This window comes from Eretmochelys imbricata, chromosome 1 (genome assembly GCF_965152235.1).
Source record: "Eretmochelys imbricata isolate rEreImb1 chromosome 1, rEreImb1.hap1, whole genome shotgun sequence".
NCBI lineage: Eukaryota > Metazoa > Chordata > Testudines > Cheloniidae > Eretmochelys > Eretmochelys imbricata.
Genome location: NC_135572.1, coordinates 266,432,791 through 266,458,233, shown reverse-complemented (window position 1 = coordinate 266,458,233; position 25,443 = coordinate 266,432,791). Strand labels below are relative to the sequence as shown.

Below are 25,443 nucleotides of genomic sequence, written 5' to 3'. Positions count from 1 at the left end.
TCCCTGTTTTAAGAGGGCAATGCCTTATCCATTAGGCTACTGGGGCTGCCTCATTTCAAGAAGCCTCACAGAGACCAAGCAACTGTAGGCCCAAATGGAAAGGGAAGCTCTAGCAGTCATGTGGGCCTGTGAACAGCTCAGTGCATATCTGTTTTGCCTGAATTTTAACACAGAAACAGACCACAAGCCCTTAGTAGCACTATTGGTTCAAAACCATTGGATGACCTTTCACCTAGGATTCAAAGATTTTGACTATGGCTAATGTGATTTTCTTGCAACATACATACTAGGGAACGCACTCATAGCAGCGGACACTCTATCTAGAGTCCCAGTTGAGTAGCCACCAACAGAAGAGGTTTCAGAGAAAGATGTCAAAGTCTACATTGACCGTGTTCTGGCAGCAATTGCAGCATCTGCCAGCTGACTTCAGCAAATTAGAGATGAACAACTAAAGAATCAGACTTGCCAGAAAATGACTCAATGTTGCCAAAGAGAGTGGAGATAAAGCAGTCAACTTCCAACAGATCTGTTATCATACTGACAGGACTGAAATGACTTTCACATGGCCAAGGGCCTGTTTCTCAAAGGCCAGTTCATTCTTATCCCTGCAGTACTTCAGAAACAGATACTCTCCACAATCCACAAGGTATGCCAAGGTATAATCAAGTGCAGGGCACAAGCATAGCAACCTGTATGGTGGCCCCGTCTGAGTAGGCAAATTCCTTGGGACCTTAGTAGAGGACTGCAATATATGTAACAAGAGGAAGAAAAAAAAAAAAAACAATTGCCAGAACCATTACTTTTTACAAAGCTACCTGACAGACCTTGGAGGTGGGTAGCCACAGATGTTTTTCTGGAAAGGACACATATACATTATTGTAGTTGATTACTTCTCCGGATATATTTGACTTGGCTATAGGTACGCGGACTTCATCGGCAAAGGTCATACAGAAACTGAAGTCAATATATGTAAGTCATGGAGTTCCTGAAATCCTCATATCTGATAATGACCCTCAATTTACCTCTGAAACATTCCCAGAATTTCACAGGACTTTGATTTTGAACATGAGACTAGTAGTCCACATTACCCCCAGAGCCAACAGGGGGAGGTGGAAGGAGCAGTGCAGACAGAGGCGGATTAAGTTCTCCTGGGGCCGGGGCCAGGGCCAGAGCAAGTGGAGTGGTCCCAGCACTGAACCATGGATCGGCCTCGCGCCTTCTGCCTGCAGCCCTGCCCATGGCCCCATCCCATTCTGCCCCTTCCCCCGCAGCCCTGCCCCTGTTTCCCCAGGGCCCCTGGGCATATGCCCCATGGGCCCATTGGATAATCTGCCAGTGAGTGCAGACTACAAAATGTTCTGCAAAAATCAGTGGACTCATATAAAGCATTCCTGGCATATTAATCAACACCACTTGCATCTAGACTATCTCCAGCAGAATTTCTCACGGGAAGATGACTAAGGATGCCTTTATCTGTGGCACAAATACAACTTAAACCTAGGTAGACCAACCTGCACGAATTTTGAAAATAGGTTGCCAAAATAAAAATTCAGCAGCAACAAAACATCAATGTTCAGCACAGAACAAAAGCGCTACCGAACAAAAGCACTACCTTTTGAGCTAGGGAACAAAGTTTGGCTCAAAAGCTCTCAGACATCTGGAACTGTTCTTAACTCCTCAGTCTCCCACATCCTAACTAGTGAAAACTCCAAACCCAGTGAAGAGAGGATCTGGGACCTGCTGGCACAGGTGCCAACTTTCCAAAGTGCTTGGGGGTGCTCGACCCCTAGCTCTGCCCCAGGCCCGCCCCCCACTCCATTACTTCCCCCAGGGCCTCCCCACATCCCCACCTCTTTCTGACTCTGCTCCACCCCTGCCCTGCCTCTGCCCACCCAGTTCCGCCCATCCCCTGAGCATGCTCCTCCCCTCCGGGAACCTCCTGAATGCTGTGAAACAGCTGACTGCGGCTGGCAGGCGGGCGGGAAGCACAGGGAGGGAGGGGGACGCACTCATCCGCAGGGTACACCGGTGGGCGGGAGGCGCTGGGGGCTAGGGAGAGCTGATGGGGGGCTACCGATGGGTGCTCAGCACCCACCATTTTTTCCCTATGGGTGCTCCAGCCCCAGAGCACCCACGGAGTCGGCTCCCCAGCCCCAGAGCACCCACAGAGTCGGCACCTATGCCTGCTGGTACTTTGTCAGGAAGTGAGCCCCCTCCACAGGGAATGCCATGCACAAACTCAACAGAAGTGAGAAAACATCTGGAAGACTGATCAAAACCCCCTTAAAGACCTGATCTTTAGAATACTGTTCAAGACTATTTAAAAGGGAACATAGAAGTTTAAATAGTTTTAAGGAACTGAAGTTTATTTTGAACTGCTGTGTGTATACACATTGGTTTATAATTTAGGTTTTAATCTTATAGAGTACCTGGTCCTTCACCAGGTACCAGAGGGACCAGGATGTGTAGAAGCAGGGATCTTAATAAGTGGGGGAACTTCGTGGTTAGGGAATTCTCCATTTGCTGCTTAAAGCATGGCTCTCTATGTTTATATCCTCCTACTACAGAAATAGCACCACAAAGAGGTGAAGTGACTTGCCTAAAATCACACAGCAGGTCTATTCTGTTCTCCATAAGATTTTTATATTGTGCTTATCACTGTAGTATCTGAGCGCCTTCCAGTAGCACATTACTAACATTTGTTATGTGGTGGTTGTTCTCTCATCCTTTCCCCAGGGGGAGAAGTGTGTCCCGTGGAATGTTCTGGAAGGGTTTTTTAAATAGTAACATACCACAGGCACTGACTTTTCAAAGTGCCGGGGGTTCTCGACCCCCAGCTCCACCCCAGGCCCTGCCCCCACTCCACCCCTTTCCCCCAAGGCTCCACCGCCGCTCCACCCCCACCCCGCCTCTTCCCGCCCAGTTCTGCTCTCTCCCCCAAGAACGCTGCGTCCTCGCTCCTTCCCCCCGCCCCCAGCCTCCAAACAGCTGTGCGCAGTGGGCAGGAGGCACTGGGGGGTAGCGGGGGGAGACGCTGATCCGCAGGGCCCGCCAGTGGTCGGGAGGCACTGGAGGCAGTGGGGAGAGCTGATAGGAGGGCTGCCGGTGCGCGTGCACACACACACACACACACACACACAGAGCTATGTGTTTATATTCAAGAAGGTAAGGTCAAAGAATGCACCTTGCCCTTTGAGCAGAAGGCGATGAGGTTTGTGATGGCCCTCAGAGTTCATTCCATTCTTGAACTGACCCCCGAGAAAACTCTGTCTCTTGCACAGACAAACTTTACCCTTGTGGTAGAGATTCCATTGTGTCAGAGAAGCAAAGTTGTCAACCATGGTCTTCATCCTGTAACTTTAGATTGTCTTTTCGATATCCTGGGCACAGGCCGTGGAACATCTTGAAGATAAATTCTGAGACCTTCAACTCGATATTCTCTGAGAAGCCAGGGTAGAGAGCAGGGGACAGGTGTGATGTGCTCACAGTTGCCCGTGTTGCTGAGGTGATGCACTGCAATGTTCTATACTAGTTGGAGTTTCCTGAGAGCTGAAGTCTTCATGCCCAGATACATCACATTATTGTAGCCTAGCTGAGAGGTGACAAAAGCGTGAACAGCTGAGGTCAGATCATTGTGCGCCAGGATAGAATGTGTCTGCTAGCCTAATGGAGATGGTAGAAAGCATTACTTCCACATGCTCATCAGGGGCAGAGCTGGGAACAGAGCCCAGGTCTCCTGGCTTCTAGTCCAGTGCACTATCCGCCTACTGCACTGCATTTCCTCATTTAAGGTCTCTTCTTAAATAGTAAAAAAGAACCCTACCCTGCTCTACACCCCACAGAGCTCAGCAATGCTGCTCTTGGGCTTTCAGATGGAATGAGAACTGCTGGAGGGGAAAGACAGGGGTGAGGCACTCCATCCCCATCTGCTTGATCCCCCTCCCCATCATCTTCCAATTATGAGAGGAACACACTGCATGGGCCCTCTGCCCCTCCAAACAAGGGCAGTTCATCTCCTAGAAGGGGGTAGAACCTATGGCAGGGAGGATCGGGAGCGCAATGCCTCTCGCTCCCCCAGCTCCTCTTACACAGCTTGGGAGTAGAGGAGCTCCGGGCTCAGCGGGCTCCCCAGAGAAAACTGGCCTAGGCCCCACCCTTCAACCTCAGCCGTCTAGTCAGCGCCAAATAGAGACCCATCGGGAACAGCGAGCGAAGGCCCGGGAAATATCTCACATTCACGATCCTCTGGGCGGGAGGAGGGACCCGGCAAAGCGCGCGCCCGCGGAAGGGGGTGGGGGGGCTCGCGCGCGCCTGGGAAAATGTTGCGCAGATTCTAAAATGGAACGTTGTCGGCGGCGTGATTGAGCGCGAGGGGGTGTGTGAGCGTGAGTAAGACAGGGACCAGCGGCAGCAGCCACCACCGCACCCGCCGCCTTCTTGCAGCCAGTCCCCCCGCAGCGGTACGGGGAGCAGCCGCCTCCTCCTTCCCCCTGCATGGAGCTCTCTGCTATCGGGGAGCAGGTTTTTGCGGTGGAGAGTATCAGGAAGAAGCGCATAAGGAAGGTGAGGAGGGGGCGGGGGGCACCAGCATCTATTCCCCACCTCGCCCTCCCCTGCTGCAGGCAGGGGGGGCTCCAGAGCCTACTGCCTGTAATCTCTCCCATTCGTGCACCACGCTGCAGGGAAGGAGGGCAGGGGCCCTGCTCCCGTCTTGCCTCTCGTACATATTCTGTGCTGTAGGGAGTGTGGTGGACACTGGGATCGCCCCATGCTGCAGGCGTCGGGTATGGGGGCATCAGTATGTACCCCCAGCCATGCTGCATGCGGGGGGGGGGGGGGGGGGGGGCGTGGTGATGGGTACTAGCACCATGCTGCGGGCAGGGGGCGTGAAGGGGATCATTGTCAAGCCCCAGTGCTGCAGGACATGGGTATGTTTTTCTGTCACCATGTTACAAGTAGAGCTGTATGGTGCGGGTCACCATCACCTACTCCTCCAGCGTCCCATAGAGAGGACAGGTACCATTTCCATACATGCGTCTCTGCATGCTGTTCCTTTCGGGGATGGAGAGAAAAATAGCTAGATGCGAGGCTTGTAAGGGAAAGAGGACCCATGCCTGTTCTTCTTCCCTTTTTCCACCTCCCACAATGAGGTCATCTTTTTCTTTTACCACATCCCCTTAAATGAGTAATGACCTGGTCAAGAATAGGCCACCTTGCCAAATTTCCTGACCTCCCCTTCCTGACTTTTCATGCCTGTGGATGCAAGTCTTTTTAAGTGTGGCTTATATCTTCAATTCTTTGAGGATCTTAATTTGTAGTAAGGGTTCATTTCTTTTTGGAAAAATGTGGGTGTGGGGAGAGAGGCACAGATGGACATGGGAGAGATGGCTGCATGTTTAACCTCTCACCTCTGTTACCTTAAGACAAGTCATTTTTGAACCATGTCCTGACTCTTAGGTGCTGAGTTATACTTGTGGTTTGAATGGACACTTCTGTAGATGATGGGGTGATTGAAAAAGTGCGATGAATGCAGAATTTGTTTTGAAATGCTGATGTGGGACTCTAGGATGGATCATTGTATAAGAAGCATGGCTTTGTGCTTTAATGATAGAAGCGGGAGTTGAAAGAGCTGGGTTCCTACTTCTGACACTGACTCTTTTGGTAACCTTGGGCAAGTTATTTTGCCCCCCCTTTTTTTAAATTGCCTCTAATTTTAGGTACTGTTTTTGGATGCTTGGGGGCTCTGAATTTTTTCAGGGGTGCTGAGCTCCCATTGACTTGAATTGGAATTGTGGGTACTCAGCACTTCTGAAATTCATGCCAAGATGTGTCAGATTGGGCACCCAAAATCAATGGACACTCCTGAAAATGTTGGTCTTGAATTTAGTGACTGTTTTCACAGCTGTAAAATGAGGATGGAGGGGGTATTAACCACCTTATGGGATATTGTGAGGATTAACCCATAAACATCTGCGAAGTGCTTGAGAGCCTTCAGTGGAAGGCATCTTATAAGGCAGTATTTTTTTTTCACATATTTGAAAGCTGAACCCCCCCACCCCCCTTCAAGAAAATGAAATCAATTCCATGATCTCCCTTCCTTCTACAACCCATTGTGTATGTTAAGTGTATCTTAATTTGTATATTTTCGATGCCCTGCCTCCATAAGTATGTGTGTACACACCACACTTCAGGCAAACTTTAAGGGTAAAGTGCTGCTGTTATTTATTATTACTCAAATATCATATCAGTTGTACACATACTCAGAGCTCTTGAACTGATTTCCATACTCTCCCATTTCTTCCATCTCCCCCCTATATAGTGAACAACTAATTGGATACCTTTAAATTCAGCTTTGAATTGCTGTTTGTTCAGGTCAGAACGTTGAGTGGCTTGGATGGAGGGGGACAGTGTTTGGGTAAAGCATGTAGCAACTGGAAGGGGACACGCCAAAGAGGCATTTCATAGCTTCTAAAATTTTGTATTTCTTTTGGCTTCTTATAACTAGCCCCTCAGACACTTGTTCCATTCCTGGCATGAGTCTTCCTCCCATCATGTTTATGCATGCGGACTTGTTGTAGGGTTGCTCATGAGTTGTGGAGCTGTGCGTATGCGGTATGCCTGTTAGAGGGTTGCTGGGGCTCCCCGCCTTCTAGTACATTAGTCACTTTTGAAGCACCTGCAGAGCTGTGTTCCCTGGTTGATAGTAGGGTCATTTGAGAGCACTAGGAATACGTGTGCGTTTGCTTGTGAAATCTGTGGATTTATTCAGTTTGAAGAAAAGGCTTAATTTTTTTTAAAGGTGGTGATGGGGAACAAGCTCTTCAGTGCGCGCTGTTGCCAGTGCAGAACAAAGGGCATTCTCTTGACACAGTTTCTCCTCTTCCTGTAGTACCCATTTCGGGTTGCAGGGCTTACCTCTTCTTTTTGTTTCCCTCTCTCTAGGGTAAAGTAGAATACCTGGTGAAGTGGAAAGGATGGCCCCCAAAGTAAGTATCTCCTCCCTCCACCCTGCTTGTCAGTAATGGCTTTGGCTGTATTTCTGCTCCCCATGTTATTAACATATGTTCTCTTGTGCCTTGCTCCAAAAAAGACAGACAGCCCCAAACAAAGTCTATGTACCCATATTCCTGACTGACTTAATGATTGGTGAGGCTGAAGCATGGGCCCATATCCTTCAGTTGCCTGTCTCTTTTCTTTCCATTATCCTCTCCCCTCTGTAACTGTTCACTTGCTAACTACTTCCAGTCTATCCATCTTACACAGGAAAACTCCAAGGGAAACCCAGGTGCTAGGGTTTTAAGTGTTACATTCAGTAGGAGGTGTTCTTCCTTCCAGGTCAATACTGAGAAGACCCCCCCCCCCCCCCCCAACATATTATTAGAGGGTGGGTTGCATCTAGAAGTGCTTCCTTTTGGATAAGACACAAATTGTGAGCATTATCTCTTATAATTAAAGATTTCCTTTCATGAGAGAAGAGGCACTGACTCAGATTTACTGGTCACAGTCCTCTGTGTTGCCTTTTGAGGATTCCCACTATTTTCCATTGGTTAGGGTATATTTCTGTTCCTGTCCTAAATTATTTTAGTAGTTAGTTTAGTCTTCCCCAGAAGTGGCTGCATTTCAATTGGGAGTGACTTTTTTTGGCAAGGAACAATCTGTAAAATGCTGTAAGATGAAAGGCATTATGTAAAATTATTACTGTGTGAACTGCCTGCCTAAAAGGATTATGGACATCTGTCTTCACTCGTCTAAAAAGAAGTTTAAACATCCCCAGATGCCCTGTCTCACCCCCCAACCTCCACTTCCCAGGTGTATGTGTGCGTGTATACAGTCTCTATCTCTTTGGTTGGTGTGGGAAGAGAGATTTTCTTCCTGGCTATAAATTCTGTGATCAATTTAACCCTGTGCACTTGAGTACCAATCTCTATAGTGCAGTTTAGCACCAAAGCCATTTTCTGTGGACCTGCTGACTTTAGAGTTAACTTCAGCTTTTTGTATTCAGGCATTCAGATTGGTAGCATGTCTGCACTGCTAGAAGCACAGAACATTGATGTTTGTCCCCTGTTACTTTCCACAAGTGCAGTCACTCCAGTGGTGCCTATTTCACTTCTGCTTGATCATTAGTCAGTAGGAATGGGTGGACTGAGTTTGGTCTAATAGCTCTTCTGAAGGACAGTGCAGCACTTACCTCCTTTTGTCTTTTTCTTCCTTCCTTCCTTTCCCCCAGACCTTGAGATCCGCAACAAAACAAAATCCTAGCATGGGCATTTGAACCCTCACAGCCTCCTGGCTCAGAGGCAAGAGGATTCCTTGTTTTGCTGCCATAACACCTCAAAACATAAAAATATCAAACCCTGTTGATTGGTATCACATTTCTGAAACCTGTTCTCTCCAGAGCTAGCATTGCTTGAAACCTAAATGTTTCAGTTGTTAACTCTCTTCCTTCCTTTTATCAGTCTCTGTCTTGATCTCTGAATGCTCTGTACATGCAGAGGTGTGCAGCATACTTAGGTGTTTACATCCTAGCCTTCCAGCACATCCCGTGTCCCCCTACCCATCTTGGTTTTCTCTTCCTGTGTGTGTGTGTGTGTGTGTTGCCATTTCTGATCTCCTTTACCCGTTATTCAATTACTCCCACTGTGGTGTTGATGGAAAGGGGTAAAGGGTCGGGTACAAGTAGTGCATTTGCTTCTTTCCTGTGTGTTCCATGTACTCTTCTCAAATTTCCCTCATTAATTTGCCACACCTATCAAATCACTGGGCTGTGCTGCTGCAGGCAGGGACTGGAAGGGTTACAGATCTGACTCAGCCACAAGCTTGTTTACAACTTGTGTTTGAGGTGGGGGAGGGGAGAAGGAAGATCATGTGATCTGTGTTTTCCAGAGTGTGTGCTCTCTCTGCAGTTCTGCTGCTGCAGCCTGGACTCTGTGTGTGTGTGGGGGGGGGGGGGCGCAAATTGCACCATGTTGGGTTTTTTTTTTTTTTTTATATGCAGTGTTTTGTCACTGCAGTGAGCAGGGAGCTGAGCTGCAGAGGAAAAGGAAACACCCATCAGGTTTTTTGTAACAAATCCCCCTCCTCCGCTGCTATCAGAAAAGGAATCCTCTGGCTGATTTTTTTCTCTCCCTTCTCTGTAAAAAACGAATACCGAAATTTCTGGAAGGGAGAGAAAGGAACCTTCCTCTGCACGGATAACATCTTGACTTTGACAGCCTGCGCATACAGAGACTGCTGCAGGAGGCTTGAGTGAAAAGATGGGGGAGAGTTGGTGATGGTGGAGTGAGAGGGGAGGGAAGAGTCAGTTAACAGGGAATGGTGAAGGCCTGTCTGTTCTTAACCCTGTGCCCTGTCCATAACCTTCTGGAATAAAGCACATCTTAGAATTCCTGGGTTTCATACCTGTCCTTCTCCCTTGTTGAGGAATCTACATTAGGGTTTCTAGAATCATCCTCGGGAATCTCCCCTATCTTGGTACTCTCTTCTGCCTCAGAAGTGAATGTTCCAGAACCACACGCACAATATACACCTCTTCATCCAAAAACCAGACCCTTCTGTAATAATTTGGCTTGCTGCTCTGCTTCAGAGATGTTTGTACAAACACCACTGCCCTGCTTGTGGTTTTTGGTACCACTTCTCTCTCCCCTTCAGGAATGTATGAGATTGTGTGCCCCGCTGCATGGGTGTTAGACCTTTTTAGTCCAGAAAATAAATCACTCTGGAACATTTTGTTCTAGAGCTATATTCTTCTCCCTGGTGGGATGGGCATTCCAGATGTATACCACCCCCAGTCCCAGTCAAACATGACCTTTGCGAGTGGTATCCCTTCCAGAATTGTTCTCTTGCATTTAGCTCTTCCATGTTCTAGCTCTTCTCTGAAAGCGGTTTTTAAGGACTTCCCCATAGTCAGAGTGTTTCGCTGATACCACACCTAACCCCTAGTTCCTGTCTCAGCTGCATAACAGTCAGGGAGGAAGACGGGTTGATGACCTTTCTGCTCTGCAGCTCTGCAAGGCTAGCTTCTGTTTTCTGGGTGCCGAGTTCGGAAGCACTATTTCCAGTCCTCCCCCCTCATAACACCTGGCTTATGTTAGATAGTTTCTGTGCCGCTGAAAACAATATGCATGCATCCCTTTTTTTCTTATCCCAGTCTAGAACTGGTGTATAAAAGCTAATTGATCAGCGTCTTGTCACCTGTAGGAGGAGTTAGGTGCATAAGAAATAGCAAAAGGTCTGAAGGCTCACAGTCAACTTACTTTAGGCCCCAAATCTAGGTGTGTGTTTTTGTTTTTGTTTTGTTTTTTAAATCAGCATCTGTGGTGAAAAATCCATTCAGCTGTTATAATCCTTTCATCTTCAATAATCCGAGATTGTTTCTTCACCTGTGTTGTTAACTTATTAATATTTCTGCTTAGGACTCTATTAATCTCGAGTGTCCTGTTTTCTTGAAAATCCCATCCAGCCGGGCCCATTGCCTTAGTGGTTAGTGCTCTGCCAAGGGGGAGAGCTGGATTTGCTCCCCGAGTTGGGAGCAGCACTGCAGAGCAGATTTGCTCAGCCTTCAGTGGTGGGAGTAGTTTATGATGCTCCTGCTGACTTTAAGAGAGGTTTTGAGGGGGCCTGTGGTGGGAAGCTCTCTCTCTTCTCTCACAAAGAGTGGATGATGTAGGGTTTAGACTGATTCAGGGGCGTGTATGCACATGTGAAAATGGGTGATGAGAAGTCCCCAAAGCTCTCAAAGTGGTGTGGCTGATCCCTGACCTCCCACTGAGGAGTGATCTATGCATGGGAGGCAGGTTCCAGGGCTTCAGCAATGCCAGTAGCAGCCCTTGCAGAGAAAATGTTTCACTGAAGCCTTTTTAAAATATATTCATTTTTATTTCTTCAGATACAGCACATGGGAGCCGGAGGATCACATCTTGGATCCTCGCCTGGTAGTGGCTTATGAAGAGAAGTAAGAGGGCTCGTTTCCCCCCCCCCCCCCGCGTCCCTCCCCCCCCGAGGCAAACTTAAAATAAAAAAGTCCTGTATGCATAGAATGGGCATAGCACGGGCAGCAGGGGCATAAGCATCTCTCCTGTCCTGCCAATATGCCTCAGTCACCATCAAGGGTGGCAACCTCTTGGAATGTCTGGTTCATTCTCCATGGCCTATTCAGCCCTGGGACTCTGCTGAGACTGGCAAGAAAGAAGTCCGTGCCAGTCATGGCGGTTTTTTGAGAAGGACACTTCTCCTCTCATTGCCCAAACGCTGCTGGAGAGCTATTGTGAATAACTTCCAGTCACTGCCACCTGGGCTGGATATAAACAGGTGACCTAGAGGCACCATATCCCAACCTAGATCAACTGAGCTGTGACCTTTCCTTCCCAACAAGGTTTTTACTCCCACAAGAAGCAGCTCTGGGGTTTTCTCCTCGCTCGTGATGCTGGCCTGTGGGGTTTGGTGAAGGAATTAAGGGAACTAGCTAGATACGGAGAGTGGAAGCCCTAGTTGGGCCTTGAGCTGTGATGTTCTGTATTGTAGTTTGTCATGTTGTGTCTCACATTTTTTCCTTACAGGGAAGAGAGAGACCGTGCATCAGGATACAGGAAGAGAGGGCCTAAACCGAAGCGCCTCTTATTACAGGTAACCTTTCACTCTTCCTGGCATGTCCTCTCCCATCCTTAGCCCCTTCGGTACTGCGTCTATGGATCTTCCAGGGTGGAGCTGACTTTCTGTTTGCAATGGTATATCCTCTGACTATCTGTACTAGGAAGAAAGGTAGTGGGTTTCAAACATAATAGCTAACACGCTTTAAAATCTTAGTGTAGACAGGGCAAGCTGCAGTTTTGACCCACTTAGCGGATTGAAATGAACCCAAGGCATTCCCATCGAGGGCGTGCCTATACTCCCAGGCTGGATATGCAAACTTGTGTTGGCAGGGCTCGCGCTAGCGTTGCAGCAGTGGCAGAAACTGGCTAGAGTGTGCCCTGTGTATGCAAGGATTGTACAATGTGTCAGCTGGCATGTTAAACATCTCTTGTTCTAATGTGCACACATTTCTTTGCTGCTTAAGGCTCTGAGAGGGCACTGAGAGCATCCCTCTGCTGGAGATTATCCCTACATGAGGGATGGAGGGGGTTTGGGCGAGCACTTGGATATTCTGTCTTGTAAACAGCTCTCCAGTGAAGCTTGTGCCTCCGTGTTAATGTTTATTTTCAGCAAAACTTAAACCATGCTCAGGCTCAGATGGAGCTGGCCTGTAGAGGGTCGTTGTGGCAGTGGAGGAATCAGATTAGGGCAAGTGGGTTCCACTGTGCAGAAGGGATGGCTGTAGGTGCCCTGCAGGGCAATTAGGGCCAGGTAAGTACCTAAACAATTAGATTTCTGGCATAAAAGAGATGCTACCTGTTTGTGTGCTCACTGGATTCACCCTGTGAGAGACCTTAGAGGACAGACAAAAGATGGGAGGGGAAATGGAGGCACAGAGGGGTGAAGTGACTTATCCAAGGTCATTTAGAAGACACAAGAGTAGAACCAGGTCTCCTGACACCTAGACCAGTGCCTAGGGATGGACCAGGCTGTCTCAAGAGACTATTCTGTACAGCAGCGGTTCTCAAACTTCATTGCACCATGACCCCCTTCTGACAAGAATAATTACTGCATGACCTAAGGAGCAGGGTCTGAAGACCGAGCCCTGTCACCCTGGGTGGTGGGGGCCAAAGCTGAAGCCCAAGGGCTTCTGCCATGGGCAGGGGGCATGTAACCTTAGCCCTGAGAGGTGGGGCTTGGGCTTCAGACTTCCTGGTTGCGACCCACTTTGGGGTCCCGACCTACAGTTTTAGAACCCCTGCTGTACGGTAACAGCTCTTGCTGTTGGGACTGTTGACTTGATGCATTCATCTCAAGCTTTCCCTCTGCTCAGTGACCTTGCTGTACAGCTGTCTCCTCCCTAGGCATTTAGGCACCTGTAGACAGTTATTCCCCTTCCTCTTAGCATGGTTCTGTCTCTGCAAGGGCATTGAAACACACAGGTGCTTTAGTTCTGTTTCTCTGGAATGATTGGCTTTTCTGCTCCGCTCCCATTCACAGAGGCTTTACGGTATGGACCTGAGGAGTGCCCACAAGGGAAAGGAGAAGCTCTGTTTCTCTCTATCACGGCGATTTGGAGGAGGAAGCAATCTGGTGGGGGCCAAGCCAGGACAGACAGAGCTATCTGAAAAGAGTGGGGGAGGCGTCCTACCATTCCCACTCCGGAAGCAGCGCAAGAACCAGAAATATCTCCGGCTGTCGCGGAAGAAGTTTCCACGCATGTCAAGCCTGGAGAGCCGTAACCACAGGCGTGAGTTCTTCTTGAAGGAGTCAGTGGCACTAGAAACTAGGCAGACTCCCAATGACTGGGATGCGACGCAGCATGCTAGCAAAGAAGGTAAGGCCAGGGACCCCATTTGACTGTGAATTCAGGGGCATGAGCGTGATGCTGTCTGATTTTGTTTACTGGACACACACTCTTCCTCCTTGCCTACTGCATCCTGGGAGTGTGGTTTTGGGTCAGCTCTTTACAATGTAAAGACTTTGCAAAGACTATAATTGGCAAGGTTGTCCCCAAACACCTCTGCAAGTTGTCTGGATGAATAACTCGGTTAATCTATCAGTCTGCTTCTGTGGTGTTGCCACCTATGTGTTCTTATATTGGTGACCATCATCATAGTATCAGAGTGCATGTGAAAGCTAGTGCTGCTTCTCTTCCCCACTGCTTTTCCAGAGGGATGACATGGCTGTCTGTTGCAGTGAGAAACTGTCTTGTCATGTTCCAGCATATAGTCCTTCCCCACACCCTGATAAAGGGAACCTTAAAATGGATAAATTCACATACTCATCATCCTCTCGCAGTGCCACTTTGAGGCATGTGTGCAAATGTCAGTGGGAACCCTGCCCTCCTCTCTGCCACCCAAAATCCCTTTACATTAATATTGTGCTAAATCATCAGCTTTGAGGGTGGGGTGCAAAGGTCACTGGAATTTCATCAAATGTCATAAGCTAAGTAGGGCAGTAAGTGGATTGCAGACCGCCAGGCAAACCCCGGAAGCTGCAGGGCGGGCTCATGGCATCTCAAGAGTCATATCCTTCAGAATCAGTAGCAAACCCCATTACCCCTGCATAGTTTGAGCTTCTGAAGGTGCGGTTTTCCTGTCGAGATGTAAAATCAATGTCATGGCACTCCTGGTAGGAGCAAGGTGTTACCCAAGTTAGAATTAGGTTGGGCCATGGGGCTAATTAGATTCTGGCGATCTAAACTTTCCCTTCTAGTTTCAATTGGAGAAAGTACTCAACTTCCCCTCCACGACTGTCCTGTAGCACCACCAATGCAGAATGGCTGTCGTGCTGCATATTGATGGTGGGTGATGTGATCCCTAGCTGTGCAGTCTGTAAAGCAGTTTGGGATCTGAAGGATGAAAGGTGCTAGAGAAATGTAAAACTATTTTTCTATTCTCCCCTCGACGTGTGCACATTCGGAATTCCGGTTAGTGTCTGGGTGAATGGACTCTTTCCGAGGTGAGAGTAGAGACACCTCAGATATCTGAGACAGAAGCCAGGAAATGCCCAGTTAAGGGGTCCACATTCCATACCCAGGTGGGACAACAGGGTGCAGTACAGGTAAAGTAATAGAGAGGGGATGTTTCCCTCCCCTCTCCATATATTTTTGTGGCTCTCTTTGGGTGCGGGTTTGTTCAATCTGTTCTTGAGTTTTTTACACTGTGGGGAAGTGGAAGTGGGGGGTATTTGGGTCCCTCACTTGGAGTGGTAGAGATTAGGAGCTCCAGGGGAGAGTAGATGTTTTTAGCTTCCTCCCCTCGGTGGGGAGGAGCAAAGAGGAAGACTCTTGTAACCTTTGGACCCCCAAAGGAGTGGCATTGATGGGCTTTGGAGAGAGTCACATCCAGCCCTTCCCTTGGCTGGATTTGGAGGTACAATGGAGGAAAATCCTCAGTTTGTTAGGGCCCCCTTAGGCCCAGGGAACATGGGGTATCGGGGATGAGCTTGAAAAAAATGAGTTCTGATTGTTTGTTTTTTATTTTGGTTGATTGGTTGGGGTGGGGGTTGAATTTACACTACAGTGAACACGTGCACTAACCAGGAGACCTAGTGGGCTGAGATCCAGTTTCCAGATGTTTCCCCTAAAGTGGGATATTTTGACTCCCATTTGGAAAGAGGGTGGGGAATGTATAATGAAAATGCTGGTGGACCTGTAAGCATGGTGGTGCTGTTGGGGGGCTGTTGTAGTATCAGCCTGCACAGTTGATTGTGTGTCTGTCGTTCTTCTTGACGCTCTCCCTTCTTTCCCTCACCTTTCAATGTCCCGTTATTATCTTCCCACCTCTTCCCTCTGCCCCTTACTTTCTGTGTGGGAGGGTTAGACACCTACAGTGCCTTGGAGCATGTGCAAACTTGGCACAGGTTGATGTCACCCACCCATAGCCAGCAAGGGTGCTCCTCTTCTGTTAGCCCTTCATTCTTTTTCTAACGTGCTCTTATCCACCTCCCCCTCTGCAGTAGGCATGGATGCAGTTGATGGCAGCCTCCCCTGGATCCCCACCTTGTCCCCCAGCGAAGTGACAGTGACAGACATCACGGCGAACTCCATTACCGTGACCTTCAGAGAAGCACAAGTGGCCGAGGGCTTCTTCCGAGACCGAAGTGTGCAGTTCTGAATCTCCATTTTTAATGTTCCTAGTCAGATTCTTTTGGGGGTCGGGTGATTATTTCACTCTTTAAAAATATCCAAAATGTTTCTTTTAAAAAATGTTTACAGAGGAGGGGTTTTTTTTGTTTGATTTTTTTACTGAAGTCTCATTGATTTTTCTTTTCCCCTTCAGATATGCAAAAACGAAAGGCAATGTACGCGGTGCCCGTGTTTTTGTTTGTTATACTTGTCTGTTGTTGCTTTGTCCGTCTGAGAAACTGATACCCCTTTCCTTGGCAAAGACTCCCCTGGTAGGGCATTTTGAGAACCTTTTTTCTCTATGTATTTCCTTTACTCTGTTAGTTCTGACAGCTGCATTTAGGGTGAGAGAGGACACGGAGATGGAGAAGGGGTTGGACCTATTGCTTGCTTCCCTGATTTGCAGTTGTTGTCCCTTGGGTAAAGATGCTTCCTCTGGACATCACCCTCCCCATCTTCCTGCTCCCGCCCAGCTAATGCAGTGAGATGTAATGGACCCGATCACTTTAGGTAACTCAAGTCTGTTACAAGCTTCCTCCCTTCCAAATGTTTTATCTGTGGCGGTATTGCAGGTAATCTGTTTGCCTGGGAAGGTAGGAAACTCCATGGCAAATAATGAATGGGACTGATGGTTACAGTGTGATTCCATGAAAAGTGAAGGGATGTCTTCCTTGTCTGCATGATCCATTTATCCTGTAACACATAGCTTTGTAATCTCCTAGCTGTGGTATATTAGCTACACATGCTCACTTTAGATTTCTGAGCCTTTAATAAAGGCATCACTGTAACTTAATTGCCCTTTAGGAGGATAACTTTATATATTAAGAAAAGGAGTACTTGTGGCACCTTAGAGACTAACCAATTTATTTGAGCATGAGCTTTTGTGAGCTACAGCTCACTTCATCGGATGCATACCATGGAAACTATGTCTGCTGCAGTTTCCACGGTATGCATCCGATGAAGTGAGCTGTAGCTCACGCTCAGATAAATTGCTTAGTCTCTAAGGTGCCACAAGTACTCCTTTTCTTTTTGCGAACACAGACTAACACGGCTGTTACTCTGAAACCTGTATATATTAACATAGTGGTACTCATTTTTCTCTATCCAGAGACCTTCCCAGAACCCTTCTATGATCTAGAAATATGGGAAGAGAAAGGTGTTTATATGTAACCCCCCCACCCCACCCCCTGGGGGATGAGGATTCCCCCCAGGCTGAGAACCCCTGTACTAAAAGATTTACCAAACCCAGACTGTATATAAATATTGTCCTGAAAATGCTTTACTAAGTCAGTGAAAAGGGTGGCTCTCTTCTTGGGAAGAAGGGCTTATAGAGGGATTGAAAGATTGCCTGGCAGTGCTGGAAAACCGCAGATAAGGGCAGAGGCCAGATGCATGAGAAGTAAGCAGTGAAACTGGACTTTAGCTGGTCAGTTTCCACTTTTAGGTAGTTTTTTTTGCTCTCTGATCAAATTTAAAGGGCAAAAGTGAATAGCATAAGGGCTGGGAGGAGTCTACTAGACTTCTAACATTTTTTAACTTTTAATTTATCCTCTAAAGTGATAAGGACTCTTGGACTGAGTGTCCTACTTATATTTTCCCTCCTCAACTTACCATATCTGTGACCTCATCCTTATTTGTTCCCTTTACCAGGGGAGTTTCCCTTTTGAGGGTTTAAAAAGCTTTGCCAAGGAAAGCCATCTGCAGTTCTATAGACTGCACCTGATCTTGCACTTAAAAACGCCTGGAGATTTGTGCTGGATTCTACCTGTGACATTTTGGGGTTTCTAAGAATTGCTGTATCTTCAAAGTTGATGTTTAGCATCTGTTCTTGCATGCTCACTCTCTTCCTTCTTTATTTTAAACTTAAAAATCTTTCTCTCTGTGGAAAGCAAGAAGGGAAAGCTAGGGCCTTGGGGGGGAATTGTGGGGCAATGTGATACAGTGCAGACTTGACTCTTTCTTCATTTGCTCCCCTCCTTTAATTCCCTCAAAAAAAAAAACAAAAAAAAAACTTCATCTGCTGGTTTTGTGCTATCTGAAGCTACTTTCATACAGAGCTGAAGCTAAGTGTTAGTGTAAATCCTAAATGCTGTTTCTCTGCAGCTCTCCCCCTGGAGGGCTTAGCTCCTGCAGAACTTCGGAGTTCTGCAACACTGATGCTTTGGATCCTGCAAACACTTGCTTTTTACAAAGGTTTTGGACTGCTCCTAAGCTTGCTTTAAAAGCACATTTTACCTCTAATAAGCTCTAGCTGCTGACAGGATACTAAGATTCACCCTCCATTGTCTGAACTAGACTGCCTTCCACCAGGTCATGGTACGTGCGGGATGGATTGACACGCCCTATATTTCAGGTGTCTTGGTGCAAATATTTTTGTCCCTCAAAATAAACACAAAGTGGGGGATGCAGGAGACTGCCCTAGCTCCAAGTTTTAATGAGTGGTGAATTTTGAGAGGAGGGGTAGGGGGTGAAACCTGAGTTGATTTTTTTTTTTTTTTTTTTTTTTAGTGGTGGGAGTAGGTGTCAGATGAGAAGGAGTGCTGAATCCTTTAAGAAAAAAAAATAGAAACAGTGCAACCTGTGGGATAAACATAGACTCAGGACAAAGTTTGTCAATCGTGGTTGCCTAGAGTTATGCTTCTAAATACATATATAGTCACCTACATAGAAGTGTCCTCTTTCCCCATCCCTTCCCTCAAAAAAAGAGTGCTGAGCACCTGCATCTTTTACTGACTTCCCTGAGAGTTGCAGGTGCTCAGAATGTCTGAAAATCAGGGTGACTTTGATCCAGGTGACTCTAGATTTAGAAGATTAATCCTAGGCACCTGAGTTTGAAGAACTTACTTCCCAACTCCTTGTTCCAAACTTTTGTAGGATCTGGAAGAGAGGCTTTAACTTTTATTTTTTTTATATGTGGGTACGGCCTTCTATGCACTTTCCCCAGTTTAGTCCAGAAACACTGCAAGAAAAACTCTTGTTTGTGGATGTTTCCAGCCCTGGCCAAAATCTGCAAGGCAGCAGAAATCCTGTAAAGAGCAAGAAAATAGCTTCTTCTCTCACCAGACTTCCGTTCTGCTTTTCTCTCTCTCCTTGGTGTCACGTCTATGCACCCATTGAGATTTTCCAGACCAAAGAATTCTGTCTTGACATTCATTTTCTTTGAAGAACACTGTTTTTGCAAACTTGACTGTAAGTGGAACTCTGGAGCCCTTGCAAACAGGATTCACCCCCACTGCTTCATTTTTAACCCTTTTGTAGATGTTTACTTGTATTGCTTCTGATGACTAATATCCTCTCCTGACCTGAAAGGATTAAGGAGGTATCTTGGTAGCCGTACTACCTTATGCCCAAGTCACTGGGGGGTTTAATTCATTTCCAGTTGAGATGCAGAACTTTGCTGATGTGTGGGTTGGCTTTTTTGGGGGCGTGGAGAGAACAAGTGGGGAGAGGGTGTTTTGTGGTAGGAAACTAAACATGTATTTATCAATTTTTATTTTATTTTTTTTGACACATCCTTAGCAAGGTTTGCATGTTGTAAAAATCAATCTTGCTCTCTTAACAGAATGGTTTTATTGTTTTTAGTCTCTGTAAAGTGTCGTTCTCTTCTGAAAAGTGACTAGAGAAATGGTGGCGTGGGCTCCAGGGTGGTGGAATGTCAATGATTTTCAAATCAAATGTGCTCAGTTTACAAGTGCAAAGTTTAACTGCAAACTCAGCCTGGAATCTGAAAGTCATGCGGGGGCCTTTTTGGCTGCTATCACAAAAATCAAAGATTCTGTGATTAGAGCTTCACTAGCTATTATGTTTGATGCAAGAGCCAAAATAGAGTCCAGTTGGAGCTTACTTTAATGATTCTGTTTGAAATATGAGCCAGAATAGAATCCAACTGACTCCCCTATAGCTCTGTTGACTGCAAGGCTGAAGCAATGCAGACTGACTTCAGCCAGCAGAATCGCACAAAAAGCAGGTCCCTTGAGTAAGAAGGGACTGTTCTTACAGAGTCAGTCTTCAGAACAGAACTGCACTGTAATAACTTGCCAGCAGTTCGTAGGGCAGGCGACGCTTGTTTCATGCATCTGTTCATAGTGGTATTTTATGTATTGTTTGTATCATGTCCACACTTAGGGGCCCCTGTCACATTGGGACTCGACTCCATTGTACTAGGCACTGTATAAACACTTGTTGAAGACTGCTTCAGGGGCCCCCCCCATACCTTCCATCCCCACACCCCAGTATTTTTGATTCCTCTGAGCACCAACTACAAATCATTTGTGGTATCTTAAGGTACATCTATGCTGGAAAAAAAACAACTCCTCAGAACAAAGTCTCAGAGCCCAGGTCAACTGACTTGGGCTCCCGCTATAGGGCTAAGCATACCAGTGTAGATGTTCCCATGTCCAGCCAGGCAGGAACATCTACACCGCTATTTTTAGCCACTCAGCATGAGCGCAAGTCAGTTGACCTGGGCTCTGAGACTTGCTGCCCCAGGTTTTTTTTGTTTTTGTTTTTAAACAGTGTAGACCTACCCTTAGTAGCCCTGTGTCTCCAGCACACCCCTTATTCTCCTGTAATGACTTGGGCCCTTGGACGTGTCAAGTCCAAATTTGTTTTCAGTGGCAGACAGGATATTGTGGGAACACCCAAATGCAGTTCCTTTTGCCAAAATAAACCCAAGTCTGCCAGTGAAGTGACCCTGACTAAGTCAGAGCCTGAGACACAAACGAACATAGATGTGATTTAACATATCAGAACAGGGTGTTTTTTGTTTTGTTAGTGTTGTGAAACTGTCTGGAAAGATTCTTCTGGTGTGTTTGATTGAATGTGTGAACTTGGTTTTGACCTCATGGGGCCCATGGCCCCAGTACTGCTTCCTGCTCTACCCCAGCCCCACGCTTAGTACTGTTTGACAATTTAACTGGAATAGAGAGAGTGGCCTCATGTAGGCTGAAAAATAGGCAGGCTGTTAGTAGGAGATACTTAATGCAACCACCACAACAAAGGTTGGGGTGAGGAAATACAGTGCTGATGGCTGTGGGCAACAGCCCAGGGTTGATGGTTAAAGCAGGGCCCCTTTGCTGAACATTAAGTTCATGATTTTGAAATAGGAAAGAAGCAAACCTCCTTTCTAAAAATGGTAATATTTTCCCTTCTCTTCTGTTCCTATTCCATATACTCTTCCTGTAGCCTAGGAAGGAGGGCATTGTAGCTTCCTGGGACAGTGTAGGGGCTGCTTGATGAATGGGGCCCCTAACTTGTAGAGTCTGGCATTCCTTGGACTCCAGAGTTGTGCTGGATCTGTGTACCATATCCCCATTGTCAATAATGCCCTTGCTAGACTGTTCAGGACAGACTGTTGGGTAGAGTGCCTGTTACTTCAAGAAGAGAGTGCATTGCGATGCAGGGAGCATTCATTAACTCCCAAAGCCCTTCCGGGGTCTGCATCATGCTGATACTTCCCATTGAATAAAATCAGATGCCAAAGTGAGAAATCCAAAACCTTTCTTCTTGTTGGAGACTTCTGCTCCCATCCTTTGTAAGACCCAATTCTGACTAGTTAATGGCTTCGTTCAGCTGGGATGTGCACTACACAATGGCCTGTCACAGCTTTGGTTTTGCCACAGATTTGTTCTCATCTTTTCACTCAGATGGGGGAAAAAAAAGTGAATATTAGATGGGGGTGTGCATAGAGAGGGGAGTATCTAGGAGATGGAGTATGTTTCTGTTCAGTGTAGCCTAGTGTATTCAAATACACAATTTTCTTATCTCTTCACTTCCTTCTCCCTCTTAGGACATCACTGCCCTGCATCAGCATTTTAGAAGGATTAACTGGCACTCTTCTGTGTGCTCTGAATGGGTACTGAGTAAGTGAGCATGTGTGGAGAGAGTCGTTTGCTTCTGTGTTAAGTAGCTGGGTCTTCCAGGGGGAGGGAAAGCAGAGACTTATCTTTGTGGGGGCGGGAGCCAAACAGGAGAATGACAGTTCAGAGCCATTATTAGAAAGGAAAATCTATCATTGGCAAATGCAGGTGATGGGAACAGATTGTTGCAGATCTCAAGTCAATATCTCCCAGAACACAATGATCTAAAATCAGCTCTTTCTCATGTCAGAGGGTCCATGTTGTCCTCTGCCCCACCGAGCTCAAATGCCCATAAGCCAGGACTGTAGCCTTCATGCAAAAGGAGAATGACTGTCCCAGATTATTTTATCACTCAGATGAAACCTAAGCTCTTAAGCAGGTGGAAGTGGTTGTGGGACTTGCCCAAGAGATGAGCATTTGTAAAGCAGAGGTAGGTTGCCAGTCTCATCAGAACAGTCACTGGTGGGGAAGGGCAGACATAGTATTCATTCAGAACCTCATATCTTCCTCTAACATCCATTTCAGATTCTTCTTTAGGAGAAGGAATGTTTCCTGGGGAGTTGGTCGCTTCCCGGATTTCTGAATGGGCAATGGCTTCTGGATGATCAGAAGTAGCACAGAGCGATTGAGCCCAATAATGGAAGCTGGTAGTGGCTCCCATTGAATGGGAGACTGAATTACTGTACTTGCGAAATGGGATGGGAGGAAAGCTCAGGCTCAGAGAGAGGATTTGCTGCTTTCATTAATTGTGGGCCACTTGTTACCCTGCTTGTCTTTTCAGAGAAGAGGCACACTCCCCTCCCACAACTGTGTGTGTGCTGGAGGTGCCAGATAGACATCTTCGGGTGGGAGGGGGTGCACTGTGTGATGGTCAGAAACGTGACCTTTTAAAATCTATCTGTGCTGTATCATTTTAGTGCTAACAGTGTGGGAGGGTTGACCAGAAATGTAGAGGTAGCATCAAAAACTCTCTGAAATCTAAAAATGTTAGTCTGCTTTTTGGCTTTTCTTAAGTCAAGGCCTAAGTATGTTTGAAGCACTTTGAAGATGCAAAGCACTAGGAGCGCTGAGTACTCGTATTGCCTCTTTAAAAAAGTGGCATTTGAAAAGGGAAAGATGTATCCATTTCAGACCACTGGCTATTCCTTATCTCCTTTCCACAGCTGCCATCCAGCCCTTGGCATCCCTTCTACAGTTGTAGTGTGGGTTTGCCATTCCAGGCATCCCAAGTGAACAAGGGCACAATGAAGGAGGGAAGGAGACTTTAAAACTCCACATCCACCTTCAGAACATGTTTTCCCCCACCACTTGCGGATAGGGGAGTTATTAGGTTCTGTTGCCATGTTAAGTAGTCACAGTGCTCAGAGATGGCCGAGATGTGATCCAATGGGTTTCTTCCATCTCTAGTTATGGAGACCTCCTTTTAGTTCCCTTTTCTGGACAAATTGCACTTTAGTAGCTTAATGGGGATGGGAGGCATGTGTACCTCTTTGGGGTCGGGGCAACCCAACAGCTGTTTTCAGTGGCTGCTGGACTCTTCCAGTGGGTTAATGTCTCACCTCACATCCAACAGAACAGGTGCAAAGGAACTTGCTTAAAAAAAAACTAATCACAAAGTTTAGGCTTAAAAAAAATCTAAATTGAACATTTTAGCTGGCTATGTGGGATGTTTTACTTAGTAGCAGGCACCTGTGTTTGGAGGAAGCCCAATCCTCCCAGCTTTTCAGCGTTGACCTTCTCTACCATGCTCCTGCACTGCTTGATCTAGGTTCTTCTAAGACTGCTGTGTGACTTTATTGCCTATTTTATATGCTTGTTTTCCACCAAGGATGGGGTTGGGGAAAGTTACTTTATTTTTTATTCTTGGCATGATAGAGCACCTGAGTCTTTGCACAAGAAAGCTTCCTTTGCACAGAATGAGCTTCTAGCTTTTGTACAGACTAATTGAATGTATTTGGGCAGAGGGGGCTGAGGGAACGAATCAATTCCAAACAAACAAAAAACCCCTACATATATAATGCCTTTTCTGAGTGAGCGCGTGTTGTAAATGGAGATTGTAATACAAATGGGAGGACAGGTCTAGTTACAATTTGATGCAAAGTGTGGTTTTATTTTTGTACTGATATGGGTAAGAGACTGTACAGCATCTATTTATTTAGATGATTTATGTGGTAAATGTTGCAAACAAAGTTATTAAAAATATTAAATATGATAACTGACATTTAACTAATGGCCTGTTTCTGTCTTGTCATTTTCCCCCTTAATCCTACAATTCCATTCTTTCTATCTCTGCTGACCTCTTGGCCTATGGAATGAATGTGCAGTAGTGCTACCGGCTTAGGAGAGATGGAAATCATATGTGTATGATGCACAGGGATCACGTTTAGTGAGGGCAGTGAGGGCATTTTCTGACAACACCTCCCTTATTGGATCATCTCAAGCAGGTTAGGTTTTTTTTATTAATTTTTAAACCTGGAAAGTGAGTTTTAGCTGACCTCTCAAGATCCCTTTCAGTCCTATATTGCTGTTCTTCTTAGAGTGCTTGCTCATATCAGTTCCAATTAGGTGTGCGTGCACTGCATGCACGGCCATTGGAGAATTTTTACCCTAGCAACACCCAGTGGGTTGGCTGTGGAGCTCCCTGGAGTGACGCCTTCATGGCATTCGATATATACCCCAGCCGACCCAGCGTCTCCTCAGTTCCTTCTTACCGTCCGTGATGGTCATTGGAACTGTGGAGTCCCGCTTCACTTGCTCTCCACTCTCCCTAGCGTATACCTAATAGTGGATAGTTTATAGTTTTGTTTTGTTTGTTTTGTTAGTTATAGGTGGTTTACTTAGTGGGGTTGCTGGGCCTTTCCCCTCCTCCCAGATTCTTCTCTTGGGCTCATGCCCAAAGCTCTGGGATTCAAGCCCTGCAGTTTCTGCTCTAAGCCCATGCCAACAGGAGATCCCCATGCCTCTTGCCTGAAGTGTCTGGGAGAGTCTCACCAAGGAGAGAAGTGCATGGAATGCACCTGCAGGGCACCGAAAAGTAAATCCATGGTCTTTGCTGCCAAATGTTCTGTGCACACGCTGCTTTAGGATTGACTGGATTCCAAATTGCTGGAAGAGAGAGGGAGACTGATTTTTTTTTTTCTTCCCCTTCACCAGGCTTTTCTCCAGAAACTGCTAACGTGACCTTAAAACTCCTTAATCAGTGGAAGCTGCTGGGGGGCAAAGACCCTCCAAAAATGCAGGACCTCAAGAGGACATTTGCATTGTTTGTGCCTAGGACTATCCCTGCTTCTTTGTACATTGAGGTGAAACACAACCACGTGCTGTCCTGGTCTACAGTTTTTGTACCAATATAATTATTTAAGTTAAGCGTGTGAATTTGTGTTATTTGGTACAACTCTTACCATGAATGCAATTATACTGGCATAAAGATACATATATGGCAAAGCTTATTCCCCTTCCCAGCTGGGAATAAGCTATAGGAGCATAAGCACCCTCAAGTAGATATAACTACATCCACATTAGTGGCTGTTACTGCTTTACCAGTACTGGTGTAGTTACAGCACAACAACTGCGTGTAGATAAGCCCTAATTTTGAGCACTCTATTGATTTCAAACAGAATAGTGAGTGTAACAGAGCAAATGGAACCTAATTATGCTTCAAGAATCAAACTAGGACCTTGGGTAGTTCAAGGGAACATGGTTAGGTTTTACCTGCTGTGTCATAGGAAAATGGGCTTTAACCATGAGAAAAGAACAATGGGAAAGGGAGTGCTAGGGTGGGTCAGACCCATGGTCCATGTAGTGCAGCATTCTGACCCTGGCAGGGGCCAGCACTACCTGCTGCTTCAGGAGAAAGGGCAAGAAACCCTGCAGTGGGAGTTATAG

At 46.6% G+C, this 25,443-nt stretch overlaps 1 protein-coding gene across 2 annotated transcripts; it reads left to right on the top strand.

Moving 5' to 3' along the window:
* Positions 1 to 4,361: 4,361 nt before the first annotated feature.
* On the top strand, positions 4,362 to 24,870 carry CBX7 (chromobox 7). 2 transcript variants are annotated; one of them, XR_013347503.1, is made up of 8 exons: positions 4,362 to 4,563; positions 6,943 to 6,986; positions 10,886 to 10,951; positions 11,556 to 11,622; positions 13,069 to 13,405; positions 15,532 to 16,210; positions 23,883 to 24,002; positions 24,712 to 24,870. XR_013347503.1 is itself a non-coding variant. In XM_077830092.1 (6 exons), the coding sequence occupies exons 1-6, from the start codon at positions 4,495 to 4,497 to the stop codon at positions 15,687 to 15,689; spliced, it is 741 nt and encodes a 246-aa protein (XP_077686218.1). In that variant the 5' UTR covers positions 4,362 to 4,494; the 3' UTR covers positions 15,690 to 16,547. The 2 variants fall into 2 exon arrangements, 1 of the variants encoding a protein (XP_077686218.1); XM_077830092.1 differs by lacking the exons at positions 23,883 to 24,002; positions 24,712 to 24,870 and having other exon boundaries at positions 15,532 to 16,547.
* The last annotated feature ends 573 nt before the right edge of the window (positions 24,871 to 25,443 follow it).

Coding starts and splice junctions, on each gene's coding strand:
- CBX7 (XM_077830092.1), top strand. CDS start 4,495: ATGGAGCTCTCTGCTATCGGGGAGCAGGTTTTTGCGGTGGAGAGTATC. Junction 6,987..10,885: donor TGGAAAGGATGGCCCCCAAA/GTAAGTATCTCC, acceptor TTATTTCTTCAG/ATACAGCACATGGGAGCCGG. Junction 13,406..15,531: donor GCAGCATGCTAGCAAAGAAG/GTAAGGCCAGGG, acceptor CCCCCTCTGCAG/TAGGCATGGATGCAGTTGAT.